General features: G+C 41.3%; 2 protein-coding genes across 2 annotated transcripts; one reads left to right on the top strand and one right to left on the bottom strand.

Moving 5' to 3' along the window:
• Positions 1-341: 341 nt before the first annotated feature.
• LOC120358497 lies at positions 342-1,725 on the bottom strand. Its single transcript, XM_039452911.1, has 2 exons — positions 1,288-1,725; positions 342-1,121 (listed from the first exon to the last, which is right to left on the bottom strand). Exons 1-2 carry the CDS (start codon positions 1,518-1,520, stop codon positions 986-988), a joined length of 369 nt encoding a protein of 122 aa, XP_039308845.1. The 5' UTR covers positions 1,521-1,725; the 3' UTR covers positions 342-985.
• Positions 1,726-4,829: 3,104 nt separating this feature from the next.
• Positions 4,830-10,087, top strand: LOC120358577. The gene is made up of 2 exons (XM_039453172.1): positions 4,830-7,371; positions 7,437-10,087. The coding sequence occupies exons 1-2, from the start codon at positions 4,830-4,832 to the stop codon at positions 10,085-10,087; spliced, it is 5,193 nt and encodes a 1,730-aa protein (XP_039309106.1).
• The last annotated feature ends 755 nt before the right edge of the window (positions 10,088-10,842 follow it).

Genomic DNA, 10,842 nt, shown 5'->3' with positions numbered 1-10,842 from the left:
TCATAAATTTTAATTTATCAACTTTTTCTCATAAGTTAAAAATGTATGTATAACCCATACAGCACAGAACTTGCAGCAACATTATTACAACGTTGCAACAATATTTCTGCAATCTTCTGTTTGCAGAAATATTGTTGCAACATTGTTGCAACGTTGTAACAATGTTGCTGCAATTTCTGTGCTGTATGAGTAAGAAATAATTTTAAAAGAAAAAAATACATTCCCACATAGAGAATAATATTTCTTTGTTATTTAATATGATCATAATTTACAACTAAACTATTAAATTTATTTGATCATATTATAATTATTCAGAGTTGTAACTTTAAAAATTTACAATTGTTTAATTTAATGTGAACAATGTTTTTCAAAATTAACTGTTTATTTAATTTAATTCATAACTTTTACCTTTTTTACCGTTTTTTTGATAACCAACATAATTTTAAATTATTAACTTAAACATCAAACAATATATTTACCGAGCTCTTCCTCCTCTCCATCCTCCTCTCCATCCTTCTCGCCATCCTCCTCTCCATCCTTCTCGCCACCCTCTTGTCCAACCTCTTCGCGACTCTCCTCTCCAACCTCCTCTCTCCTCTCCTCTCCACCCTCCTCTCCGTCCTCCTCTCCATCCTCCTCTCTGATTTTGACGCGGTTTTCCAAATCTAAATCAAACAAAAAAAATATATATATATGTGTATATATATATATATATATATATAAAATAATATATTATCTATATATATAACACACCAAAGATATGCTAGGCCAAAAAATATTATATTAGTACCTCCGGTAACCTCAGTAAATAAAAAAAAAGTACGATATTGTTAAATTTATAGGCTATAAATAAAATAAAATGTATTAATAAAATTATAAACGCATGTAACTTACATCATATTTCTTTCTTTTAACAAGCGACCACCCCTCTTTTCCTTTTGTTTTCTTTCTCTTCCTCCTCTTCAATCTCTTCCTCATCTGTCTCTTACTCTTGGTGAATTTCCATTTCTTTCATTCCTTCCTCAATTTCTTTATCCAATTCTTTGTCATAGTCTCTTTCACTTTTTTTTTCTTTCTCTTCTTTCTTCTGTACTTTTTTCATTTCTGTCTTGCATCCTGACCTGTAAATAATTATACATTTCATTTATAAATCTTTGAATACATATAATTTATTATATTACAATTACAAATATATGCACCTAACATCTTTAGAAGCGTAATTGGATAGAGGTTTGTATGACTCAATCCTTGGCAGAATATTTTAAAAAAATGCATGTTTTTACTTACATTTTTACGGCACGTTCCGTGGAGCACGACTTGGCACGGGTCATTTGTAGTAGCAGCGACCAGCGAAATGACTGCGCTGCACAGTGGGACAGAATCCCGAAAAAGTGGCAGAAATTCCGTCTAAAGTTAATTTTGTTTGAAATTGTGAAATTATATACTAATATAAAGATTTTGGAGTCGCATTTGATATTACAATTTCGAAATTTCAAATGGCAGATCCAATATGGCAACATAAAATAATAATTATAATCTAACAACTCCTACCTTACCGAAAGTAGTGTATTGTCAGGAAAGAGTAATCTAATATTGAATATTAAAATTGAATGCATTCCTTCCTCATCATATCCGGGCTTGGGACCGGCACGTCAGTAGAGGCTGAGTTACTTATGCTATGTACATTTATTTACAGTATTGCGCTAATATATATTTATGTACAACCTATCCTAATGGAACTTATTAAATTATTTTGTAAATTATTTGTATTTTTTTAATTATTACTGTTTTATTTTTATTTTTTCAATTAAATTTTATATTTGTTATTTTTTTGTTTTTTTAATTTTTTAATTATTACTTTTTTATTTTTACTTTTTGAACTATTATATTAATATTTTATTACTTTTATTAATTTTGTTAATATTAGAGTTTTACTCCTCAACTTGTTCATCCGACAACACAACTTCATCCAAGGATGAGAATATTTCTGGAAGTTCAGTTAAATTTTCTTCTTCCTCTTCGTCATATTCTCTATTTACATTTGTATTTATTTTGGGTACAATAAGTAAATCTCGGACTTCTGTGGGAAGTTGTAATATTTTATTTTTTCGAATTCGCAAATTAAGACTAGAAGAAGATACAATAGGATCCGATGTGTCCATTAATCTACAAAACATGTCATGTAAATTTACTGTACGATTGTTTTTTCTACAATGCTCATTCCTATATGCTTTGTAATGCTTATTTCGGGCTTCAGAAGCTTCCTCGCCAAGCATTCCCACTGGCAATATGCTATTTTCAATTATCTGAGCACCATGAATAAGAACTTTATGGAGAGATGATGGCATAGGATACCATGAGTAGTGAGATACGTAAATTTTAGCCGTATCAAGGCACAGTTTGTTAAAAAGAACGCTATTTATCGGAAACTTACAAGACAAGGCAATTAAAATATTTTTTAAATTAAAAACAAAAGTATAGTCTAGTCCAAGACATTCAGAAAACAGTTTTGGATCTTCAAATGCCCTGCGAGCAGTGTTACCATCATTGCTCCTACCACTTCCTCCTGCTTTTGGCTTATCTACTTTTAATCCTAATTTACGAGGTGTGTTCAAAAAGTATCGCGAATTTTGTGTTTTTTCAAAAATTATTTATTTATTCATGAATATCTATTTTGTCCCCTTCAAAGTAATCCCCATGAGATATTATACACTTGTGCCAACGGTTTTTCCAATCTTCGAAGCACTTCAAAAAATCATTTTTTTTTATCTTGTTCAGCTCCTCCTTCGATGCCGTCTTTATCTCGTCAAGCGTAGCGTAACGTCGTCCTTTCATGGGCCTCTTCAGTTTAGGGAACAAGAAAAAGTCACAGGGGGCCAGATCTGGGGAATACGGTGGCTGCGGCATCATTAGTGTGTTGTTTTTGGCCAAAAAGTCGCGCACAAGCAACGATGTGTGAGCAGGGGCGTTTGGTACGAATTTCGCGGCGACCCGTCTCATGCCCAAATCATTGATAAAAATCGAATGGCACGAGCCAATCGATATGTTTAGGTCCTCAGCAACTTCTCTAACGGTGATTCGACGATTGGCCAATACCATTTTCTCCACTTCATTAATTTTTTCGTCTGTTGTTGAAGTGCTCGGGCGTCCGGCACGCTCTTCGCCGTTCACATCTTCTCGGCCTTCTGAGAACATTTTGTACCACCGATAAACGTTGCTTCGGTCCAAGGTAGCTTCTCCGTATGCCACAGTCAACATTCGGAATGCATCCGCGCACTTAATTTCGTTTTTCACACAAAATTTGATACAGGTTCTTTGATCCATTTTTTTGAATAGGTAAAAATCGAAGACGATCCAAAACACGTGCAAGCAAAGCAGCTGTCAACAATTAAGTGAACATTCAAAATGGCCGAGCTTGTCGGCATAAGTGAGAGACATGAGTACCAACATAACGCCACAAAAAGATCGAAATTCGAATATACGTAACCCGCGAAAATTCAAAATTCGCGATACTTTTTGAACACACCTCGTATTCCAAAGAATCGTTTGGATCTCTTTTTTTCGTCTCGCATATTCATCTTTAAGATCTTGTCCTCTCATCTGCCATACTTTAACGTTAAGTCTGTACGAAATATGCAGACAGCACTCTAAAAATCGAATCCAGCAATGCAAAGGACTAATTCCGTACTGCAGTGACTTTGGATTGGGTAGAAAGATTTCTGTTTCACATTTAATGTTTGCAAGATCATTAAATTGCTTTGGCGTTGCTTGACAAATGGAGCAAGATTGCATGGACTTCGTACCTGTTATTATATTGAAAACTTTACCATCTATTAAAGTCATGAACAATGAAAAATGAATTCGGAAGGTAACAGGATGGCAATAAGATGGCGCGCTAGGGCCAAGCGTCCCTACGCGCATCTCTTGGGCTATGTATGACTACGCGCGCGTGGCGCTGTTGTCACGAGGGCAGCAGCGTCTTGCGTCATTCGGTTTTTCGTCTACGATCGGGAGAAGTCGGGTGCTTTTAGCACATGTACGATTGTTCAAGTTAGAGTTTCTAATACAGTCGGGTGCTTTTAGCACATGTACGACCGAGGCACGGTTACCTAGAGAAAGTAAGAACTCGAGTAGACAGTCGGGTGCTGTTAGCACATTTGCAATCGTGGCTTCCTCTCTCTCTCTCTCTCTCTTTGAGACACGCACGTACTACGTACGCACAGAAAAATCTAGAGGCTGCTAGCCTGTCGGTTGGGGCTCTCAGCCTATTGCAAGGAACTGCAAATCTCTCCCTTATAGCAGCGTCAAGAGGATCACGGACGACGAGATAGAGTAAGGCGAACTTCCGACAACCGTGCAATCCGAAGATCTCCCTGCGGCTTGCCGGAACTACCAATCCCTGCCCCCACCGAGTGCAACAGACCGTCCAACACAGCTAACTACTACCTCTTTTTTTGATTCATTATATTCTCTTTAGTTGTCATATCATTTTAATAAGAGTTTATTACTGTCGTTACTTACTTACTAAAATACATTTAATGTGAAAGACACGTGATTCTCTCCCATTCTCTCCCATCGCTTTGTTTGCTTTCCGCACTCTTTGTACAGTCATGTTACCATAACCTTTCTTCCCCCCTCTGTTTCTTTCGCCCCCTCTTTCCCTATCCCTTTTCTCGAATAGTTTTCCGAGCAAAAATACCGTTCAGCGTATAATCAAAACATTTTGGTCCTTCGAGCCGGATATATTATTTCAGATTTATTATTTCGGACATATTAGCTTGGAGATTATTTCGGATATATTAATTCGGCGGTGAACGAAGGAGAGAATCATGAGGTTAACTCACGTCGAGCATCATGTTGAGCAGCAGCTCGTGCTTATGAAAACCATAGGGCAATCCTATGAAAATCTTGTAAAGAATGGCATGGAAAGTGTAACTTCTCAAAGAATTAACGTACGCCTCTCGGCGCTCAAGGATAATTGGGAAAAATTCTGTGTAAAACATGATGCCATTACATTGGCTGTTAAACAGTTGAATGACAACGATAGGGAGAGTATAATGAGGCATTCCTATTTTAAAGATAATTTATTTTCCGTCGTAAACGAAAGTTATTTAGAGTCTGTAGAACGGTTCAATTCTGCTTTGGATTCACAATCGGAATATGGAAGCATTCCGGGAACGTCCTCTTCAAGGCACGTTTCGGAATCAACTTCCGAGATCGTCGCGTTTATTAATCGATCGCAACTTCCCCGCTATGACATTCCCAAGTTTAATGGAAATCACGCGGACTGGCTCTATTTCAAAGATCTCTTTACTAGTTTAGTCATAAACAATTCCTCACTAACTAACATCGAAAGATTACAATACTTGAAGACTAGTTTAACAGGATCGGCATATAATCTATTGAAAAACACTATGCTTACGGGCGGTAATTTCTCTAACGATTGGAAAGCTCTCGTGTCGTTTTACGAAGACAAAAGGATGTTAGTCAATTCCACGAGAACGTCATTATTCAGTCTAAAGCCGATGACGAAGTCGACAGCGGGAGAAATGGAGAAATTGTTTACTGGCGTTATGGAGACATATCGAACCTTAGACACGTTGGGAAGACCAATTCATCATTGGGATGATATTCTAATTTTTATGGTCATACAGCGACTCGACTCTGATACCGTAAACATGTGGGATCTACATCGGGGTCCCTCTAACGAACTTCCGACATGGAAACAGTTTGAAGAGTTCTTCCGAAATCGACTTATGAATCTGAAGGGTCATGAAACGCGAAAGGGAAAGTTCGTTTCTCAGTTAAATCCAAGTAGTGTCAAATCTCATTACCAAGGCAAAAACAAGACCGTTAAATCGTGTTCGTTCTGTTCCGAAAATCATTGGTCCGCCAGTTGCCCGCAATATGTCTCCAAAACTGTACAACAACGCGTAGTACTTGTCCAGAAACATAACCTATGCTTCAACTGTCTCGGCCCGCATCGGGCATCAGCATGTCGTATAACTACACGTTGTAGAAAGTGTGCTGGAAAGCATCACACCACGCTTCATCGTAGCAATTTGGAAAGCACAAAGTCTAATAGCAATTCGGCGAAATTGGCAACAGGAAAACCTAACGAACCGACTACAACTAAGCCTGACAACACGGAGACAACTACCGGCTCTCAGGTTTTACATTCTGCACTTGGAAATGAAGTCAAAACGCCATATGTTCTACTGGCAACCGCTCTGGTTACTATCACATCCGAACACGGAAATTCTTCACACGCACGAATTTTGATTGACCAAGGCTCGGAGGTGTCGTTAATTACGGAACGATTAGTACAGCGTCTACGGCTACCACGTACTCGTTCTCACATTCCACTGATTGGAATAGGAGGTGTCGCGTCTAACCGAACTAAAGGCATGACCTCCTTTAGCATAAAACCTCATTTTAAGTCTTCCTTCCAGTGTTCAATAGCCGCGCATATTTTACCAAAGCTCACGTCGACAATTCCATCGGTCTCCTTGAAGAATCACGGCTGGTCACATTTGAACGGGATCCAGTTGGCGGATCCGAATTATTTAGCACCCGGTTCAATTGATGTTATTCTAGGAGCCGACGTCTTCGGTCAAATCATTCAAAACGGTATACGAAAGGGATCGAATAACGCTCCAATGGCTCAGGCTACAAAACTTGGATGGATTATTTCCGGACCAACGAGTTCTCAATCAACACCTGGCGGTTCTCAAAGTTTTCACGTATCACTCGAAAGTGATCTATTCGGCCTAATGCGTAGATTCTGGGAACTTGATGAAATCGCTCCTTTCAAGACTTCATCTCGGTCCACCGACGAACAGGCTTGTGAAGAACATTTTAAGTCTACTCATTCTCGAACGGAACATGGTCGCTATGTAGTGAGATTACCCCTCAAGGAGCCTGTCAATAAACTGGGGGATTCCAAGGCCAAAGCCGTTCGATTGATCAAGAAGTTGTCATGCAAATTTTCTTCCAATTCCGAGTTTTCGCGGTTGTATGCAGATTTCATCGACGAGTACGAAAAACTGAATCACATGAAGATTGTTCCGAAAGATACGACTGACCCTCCGATAACTTACTATCTTCCTCATCACGGAGTTTTAAGGGAGCATAGTCTTACTACGCGATTACGTGTGGTTTTTAACGGATCGAGTCCAACAACATCCGGACATTCACTTAACGACTTATTACACACTGGAGCTAAACTTCAAACTGATCTGTTCGACGTGTTAATATGGTTTAGACTATTTCGCTATGTGTTTTCTACGGACATAGAGAAAATGTTCAGGCAGATTAACGTACAGGAGGATGACTGGGATCTCCAACGGATTCTCTGGATTGACAACGAAGGTCATTTACGCACATACCACCTCACTACCGTAACGTATGGTTTTTGGCTTGTGCTCCTTTCTTAGCCCTGCGTACCTTGCAACAGTTGATAGAAGATGAAGGGACAAAGTTCCCGCTTGCTGTTCCGTCGTTAAGCAAAGGAAGGTATGTCGATGACATCTTTGGAGGTGCGGATACTCTTGAACAAGCTCAAGAAATTGTAAGGCAATTAAATCAACTGTGCATGGCGGGCGGCTTCAAATTACAAAAATGGGTGAGCAATGATTCGAGCATGCTCTCTTCTGTCTCCACAGATAAACAAAATAACTCTAAATTCATAGAACATAAGGAGAACTTAGTCGTCTACACGTTGGGACTTGGCTGGCAACCATCCACAGATACCTTTATTTTTAAATATACTCTTCCAGCAGAAGGTGTGATCACGAAACGATCTACCTTGTCTACTATAGCAAAACTGTTTGACCCCCTAGGGTTTCTATCTCCGATCACCATTACTGGCAAACTCCTAATTCAAGAATTATGGACGATAAAATTAGGTTGGGATGACCCTTTGCCAGACCACGTTGCTAGTAAATGGATTACATTTATCAGATCTCTTCAGGATACGCCAAAATTCACGCTCCCACGATGGATAGGGTGTTCTAACGATCGCCAAGTTGAGATTCATGGGTTTTGTGATGCGTCACAGCAAGCCATGGCAGCTGTTGTGTACCTACGGACATGGTGCGAGGAAGAGGCAGTAAACATCAGATTTGTGGCCTCGAAAACCAAGGTCGCTCCATTAAAGCGATTGACAGTCCCCCGATTAGAGTTATCAGGTGCAGTCTTATTAACCAAACTGGTCTCCCATCTGTTACACGTATTGGAATGGAAGAATCTACGCATAATACTGTGGACCGACTCATCTATCACACATACGTGGCTGAACAGCCATCCCTCTCGATGGAAGGATTTTGTCTATAACAGAGTTTGTCACATCCAAGAAACAATACCTCAGGCCGAGTGGAGGTTTGTGCCAGGTACGGACAACCCGGCCGATTTTGCTACACGAGGTCTAACAACCTCACAGCTGTCGGAGCTTTCAAGTTGGTGGTGTGGGCCTTCATGGCTCTCCCAACCTTCGTCAGCCTGGCCAAGACTCCCTACGGAAAAGCCCATACGAGAAAACCTTGAAGAAAGACCTACGAAGGTTCTTTCAGTTAACACCAAGAATTATACGCCATGGGATCTAATCAATCGATATTCCAGCCTTGTGAAGTTGTACCGAATTACGGCCACTTGTCAACGAGCAGTCTCTCGTTTCAAAAGGTGTACCGCCATGTCAACTTTCGGTCCTCTAACTACGCAAGAGTTAGTGGACGCTAAATTCTACTGGGTCAAGGAAATCCAAAGGGCTTCATTTCAGGGTGATCTACAGCTGCTCTCCAAGGGGCGACCTATTTCAAAGTCAAGTCCGCTTGTCCGTCTCACACCATTTCTAGATGCCAAGGGACTTCTGCGAGTCGGAGGTCGTCTTCAATTCTCTTCTCTTTCTCAAGATGAAAAGCACCCCCTAATCTTACCAAGGGAATCAACTTTGACGTCACTCATTATTCGAGATGCTCACTTGAGGACCTTGCATGGAGGCACACAGATCACTTTATCTCTTTTACGAAGCGAGTATTGGATTATAGGAGGAAGAGCTCCTGTCCGATCTCTCATCATCAAATGTGTTAAGTGTGCCCGCTACAGACAGACAAGGGCAAAGCAGTTGATGGGTCAACTACCCGCTACCCGAGTTTCGCCCAATCGTCCTTTCGAACATACGGGCATTGACTATGCAGGACCATTCGTGACGAAAACGTGGAAAGGGAAGAACGCACGCACGTATAAATCTTACATCGCGGTATTTGTCTGCTTCTCGACTTCTGCAGTGCACTTAGAATTGGTTACGGATTACACTGCGGAGGCTTTCATCGCCGCGTATAAGCGTTTTACGTCAAGAAGAGGAATTTGCGTCACGCTTTCAAGCGATTGCGGTATTACGCTCAAAGGATCAGACGCGGAATTACGAAGATTATTCTCGCAATCCACGGAGGAGTCAACCAAACTCGCCACGCTACTTGCAAATGACGGGACGCAGTGGAAGTTTAACCCTCCTTCCGCTCCGCACTTCGGAGGGAAGTGGGTAGCGGGGGTTAAATCGGTCAAATACCACCTTCGTAGAGTTATAGGGGATACTCTCCTAACTTATGAAGAAATGACTACCCTACTTTCACAGGTGGAATCCGTTCTCAACTCCAGGCCTTTGTGCCCTCTCACTGACGACCCTGACGATCTAAACGCACTTACACCTGGGCACTTCTTGCTGGGTAGTGCTCCAGTTATTGTTCCGGAACCTTCCCTGGACACGGTTAAGTTAAGTCGATTATCGCGATGGCAACTAGTTCGGCAGAAGCTTGAGTCGTTTTGGTCACAATGGTCTAAGGAGTGTCTTCAACGCTATCTTTCGGTATACAAATGGAACAGAGTGAATAAATCCCTCGAAAAAGGGACTTTAGTTCTGGTAGTTGATGATCGGTACCCGCCTTCAAAATGGCCATTGGGGCGCATTATCCAAACACACCCGGGTAAGGACGGTCATACTCGAGTTGTCACGATACAAACTCAAACTTCAGTCCTAACACGACCCATTGCAAAAGTTTGTCCCCTTCCGATCGAGCAAGACACATTGTGACATATTCGTTAATGCTCATTAACGAAGGCGGGCGGTATGTTCAAAAAGTACCGCTCTTTCGGAAGGTAACAGGATGGCAATAAGGTGCGCGCTAGGGCCAAGCGTCCCTACGCGCATCTCTTGGGCTATGTATTACTACGCGCGCGTGGCGCTGTTGTCACGAGGGCAGCAGCGTCTTGCGTCATTCGGTTTTTCGTCTACGATCGGGGGAGACGCACGTGCTTCTGGTCTGCTGAAAAAAGAGTGAGTTGCTGCGCAGCGGCTTTACGCGATTGTTCAAGTTAGAGTTTCTAATACAGTTGGGTGCTTTTAGCACATGTACGACCGAGGCACGGTTACCTAGAGAAAGTAAGAACTCGAGTAGACAGTCGGGTGCTGTTAGCACATTTGCAATCGTGGCTTCCTCTCTCTCTCTCTCTCTTTTCGAGACACGCACGTACTACGTACGCACAGAAAAATCTAGAGGCTGCTAGCCTGTCGGTTGGGGCTCTCAGCCTATTGCAAGGAACTGCAAATCTCTCCCTTATAGCAGCGTCAAGAGGATCACGGACGACGAGATAGAGTAAGGCGAACTTCCGACAACCGTGCAATCCGAAGATCTCACTGCGGCTTGCCGGAACTACCAATAATCCCTGCCCCATCCCTGCCCCCACCGAGTGCAACAGACCGTCCAACACAGCTAACTACTACCTCTTTTTTTGATTCATTATATTCTCTTTAGTTGTCATATCATTTTAATAAGAGTTTATTACTGT

Source organism: Solenopsis invicta, chromosome 8, assembly GCF_016802725.1.
Source record: "Solenopsis invicta isolate M01_SB chromosome 8, UNIL_Sinv_3.0, whole genome shotgun sequence".
In the NCBI taxonomy this organism is placed as follows: Eukaryota; Metazoa; Arthropoda; class Insecta; order Hymenoptera; family Formicidae; genus Solenopsis; species Solenopsis invicta.
Note: the sequence above shows the minus strand (reverse complement) of the source record. Positions and strands in the feature narration are given on the sequence as shown.